Here is a 3,651-nt window from a genome sequence, read left to right as displayed (position 1 = left end):
GACGACAAATATTTTAGATGTGATAGATTTCAACCAGAAATGTGAAAGCATTTTTCCCTGTTAATATCTTGCCAGAGTTGGCTGGGACAAAATTTGGGTTGCAGCTACAGGCTGAAGCAACAGTGTTGAGAAACAAAACAAACAGGCATTTACCACCCCCCTAGCCCCCCCTTCCCCTCCCAGTTAGCAAAGTATGACTGCTGCTTTTGGTTGGCTGCAAGGCAAATATCAGCTAGAAACTCATTTAGCTAGATCCACATCCATGGCCCCAGATGTTTAAAACTTATCATGGATTAAAGCCATGAAATAAAAATAAAAAAAATTTCAATTTGAAATTTTATTGGCATGTTGCTAGAATGGTCAACATCGATCGACAGGAGAGACTTTGTCCACATACTCTGAGAACAGCCCTCCTGCACCCCTCCCCTTTTCTTCCTCTCTCTCGCTCTTTCAGCATTAATGCTATTAAAAGCCAAACAAAATACTGGCTATGGGTGTAAAGAATGCTGGTTTTTTGGAATGTTGCCATGGATCCTCCTTCCAGTCACATCCCACGGAAAGAGGGTGCAGCCTCCTGTCTCTGTGGCAGGCTGATCTCCCCGGGCAGGGCAGAAGGAAGACAGCCATGTACCCCTGCTACTCCCTATTCCTTCCCATCCACTATAGCCAGGTCTTTGATCACCCTCAGTTTGCCACTGGCATCAATCCTGCGCTTCTCACGTATTAGATCCTCCAGGCTGTGGAACCTCACCGTGTGCACCTTGTTCTCTGCCAAGTGGATCTTGAGATAGTATTGCTGCTGGTGCTGGGTGCCGGCAGCAGCCTGCAGCTCCCCGCCGGCTTTGAACTCCCTTTTCCCGAAGCGGCACCAGGCGGCGAAGCTCTCGGAGTTAGTCCAGCAGATCTCGTCGCTTTTTAAGCCCAGGTGCCCGCAGGCGTTTTGCACCACCAGCTCAGCCACCAGCGGGCGAAAGCGGTACCAGCTATTCACCACCCGGCCCACGTTGCCCGCGGCCGCCTCGTACAAGCTGTCCTGCCGGATCTGCCCCTGGTGCAGGTGGATGATCTGCCCGCTGCCCACGTACACTGCCCAGTGCGGCGGCGGGTGCTCCGACGGCCCCAGGTAGAGCAGCTCCAGCAGGTCCCCCGGCTTGCAGAGGGCAGGCAGGGCTGACACCGAGTAGACGCTGAGGTCCCCAGCCTGGGGGCCGCTGCTGACCTTGGAGAAGATGCATTCCTGGCCGCGGAAAGCGGAGAACTGGGTCTCGTTCAGCACCAGCTGGTGGTGGAGGTGGTGGGTGGGCGTCTCCTGGCCAGGGCTGCCGGAGCCCTTCACGCTGTACTTGTCTGGCTGGCCTCGCTCGTCCAGGTCCTCCTCCTCATCCGAAAAGAAGTAAGCCACCCCGACGCGCAGCTCGTCTTTCTCGATCCCCGAGGGGTCCCCGGTCGGCAGCTCGCTGTAATTCAGGTGGGTGATGCGATCCAGTTGATTTCCCATCAATGACAGGGCGAGGCGAGGGCAAGAATCGCCGGATCTGAAGGAAGGGTGGGGTGGGCAGGGACAGAGAGAACAAGAGAAGGGAAGGAGTGCGCAGAGGGAAGGAAAGAAAGAAAGAAAAAAAAAAAATCAAGGCACATACAAAAGATTTCAGCGATTCCGCCCTAAGCCCCCATCCCTCCCCCACTCCTTCCCTCCCCTCCGTGCAAAGGAGAAACTCCCAATGCGCACCCTTCCCCTGCCCTCGGGCTGCGGGGCAGGGCAGAGCCGAGCCCCGTCTCTCCGGCGCTCTCCGGGCCGCGCTGTGCGGGGCTGCCCGAGCCCCACGGTCCCGGAGCGCCCGGCTCCCACCGCCGCGGGAGAAGGCGGCTCCCCGCCGCCTGCCAGCTCTGCGCGGGGGGACGCAGTTGCCCCAGGAGCCTCCGCTACCCGCTCTGCAAGGAGAGAGGGCTCCCGGGGCGCGGGGAAGGGCCAGCCCGGAGGGGAGCCCTTCCCTCCGCCTGCGCGCAGCCGAGCCGAGCCGCGCTGGGCAGCGCTGCGTGCGGCAAGGCGGCTGGAGGAGCACACAGCCTCGGAGGTGGCACCCCTGCCTGCCCGCCCGATCCCCGCAGCCCGGCCGGGACCGCGCAAGGAACAGGCGATCAGCATCCCACCCACCCAAGGGGTCCCTCTCGCCCCCCCCCTCCGTACCCGTGGTCGCCCAGCGCCAGAAACCCCCCCAAACTCCTTTAAAGTCGTCCTGTCCCCATGGGCGCTGCAGAGGAGGTGAGCTCCGTCCTCCCCGCTGCGCGCCCGGCTCCTCCGCCCGCGCCGCCCCGCTCCGCTATGGGCTGCCCGGCCCCTCCGGCGAGCCTAAGTACCGGCGGCGCCGCTCCCGAGCCCGCCCCGGCCCCGCTCATTGGCCGCGCCGCGCTGCGCCCGGCGGCGGCGGGGCTCCGCGGCGTCACTGCCCGGTCGGGCCCCACCGCCGCCGCCGCCGCCGCCGCCGCCGCCGCCGCCGCCGCCGCCGCCGCCGCCGCCGCCGCCGCCGCCGCCGCCGCCGCGCAGGTCCGCGCCGACCCCGGGCGCCCCCCGGCCGGTCCCGGGGCTGCGGCACGCCGGCGGCTCGGTGTGGGAAGGCGGGGCTTCTCAGGGCGAAGGGGGATTAAAAAGCGTTTCCACCGCGGTGTGCCGCCGCCAGAGACCCCTGCACCGAAAAGAAAGAAAAAGCGGGGGGGGGGAAGGTCATTTCCATCAAAAAAAGCCGCCCAGGCTTCAGCTGGAGGGTTGCACGTGTCCAAGAGTTGCTCCGTCCCTCCAGGCTGGAGGTGGGATGCCCCTCGCCTAACTTTAGTAACCTCAGGTTGTACCTGTGCAGTCTAAACTCATCCTCTGGGTTTCCCTATAGTCAGGAGAGACAGGCATTTCCAGAGGGCTGTTCCTCTCGCCTGTTGCACGACCTATTTTAGGAAGGGATGAACAGCCCTAAGGAGGTGCCTGTCTCTTGCTGTCGCCTGGATGGGACATTGAAATGTTAGATGGTTGACGCTAGGTGAGATGACTCCCTGTGTTTGTCTTTCCACATCTGGCTGAAGCAGCGGTTGTGGGCTGTCCTCGGATGTGACTAGAAGACGTGCTATGACTTGTCTTAAGTAAAAAATGAGACTGCCTGGCAGTAGCAGTCCATTCCTTCCTAAAACGTATGAAATCTAAAATCTGTCATCTATAGTAGTTAATACCAATACACACTTTTCCACACAATTTTGCACATTATGGACATGAAACTCAGAAATTATTAGCTCATTTGGCCACCATTTCCCTGTGAGGCAGTGTCAATGATGGGATGGTAACCTAGTTCTTCCGAGTTCCTAGTCTTGTGCAATAATCACGCGAACTTCTGAGAAGTGAGAATTTAAATATTTTAAGACACTTTATGAAAAAATCTAATGACATTCTTTGGTTCATATATGAATCATATTAAAGTACCATTTTTATCTAGAAGTAAATTTGCTACTTTCTTCACAGTGAAAATAGTTTTGTCATTTAGACATAAGTATTTCTTCTTTCAGTGTTTGTGGATAATATCTCTCTTCACTGCTGGCCTTTTTCCAGTCTTCAGGTTTAATTAACTGAGAACAATAATGCCATCGCTTTATTCTTATGATAGAGAGACA

At 58.0% G+C, this 3,651-nt stretch overlaps 1 protein-coding gene across 1 annotated transcript; it reads right to left on the bottom strand.

Annotated features, from left to right (window-relative positions):
• Positions 1–643: 643 nt before the first annotated feature.
• On the bottom strand, positions 644–1,498 carry LRATD1 (LRAT domain containing 1; the record flags this gene model as incomplete). Its single annotated transcript, XM_082307326.1, has 1 exon — positions 644–1,498. One exon carries the CDS (start codon positions 1,496–1,498, stop codon positions 644–646), a length of 855 nt encoding a protein of 284 aa, XP_082163452.1.
• Positions 1,499–3,651: the final 2,153 nt, after the last annotated feature.

This window comes from Platalea leucorodia, assembly GCF_965183815.1.
Source record: "Platalea leucorodia genome assembly, chromosome: 3".
NCBI lineage: Eukaryota > Metazoa > Chordata > Aves > Pelecaniformes > Threskiornithidae > Platalea > Platalea leucorodia.
This window is presented reverse-complemented; position numbering and strand designations above follow the sequence as displayed.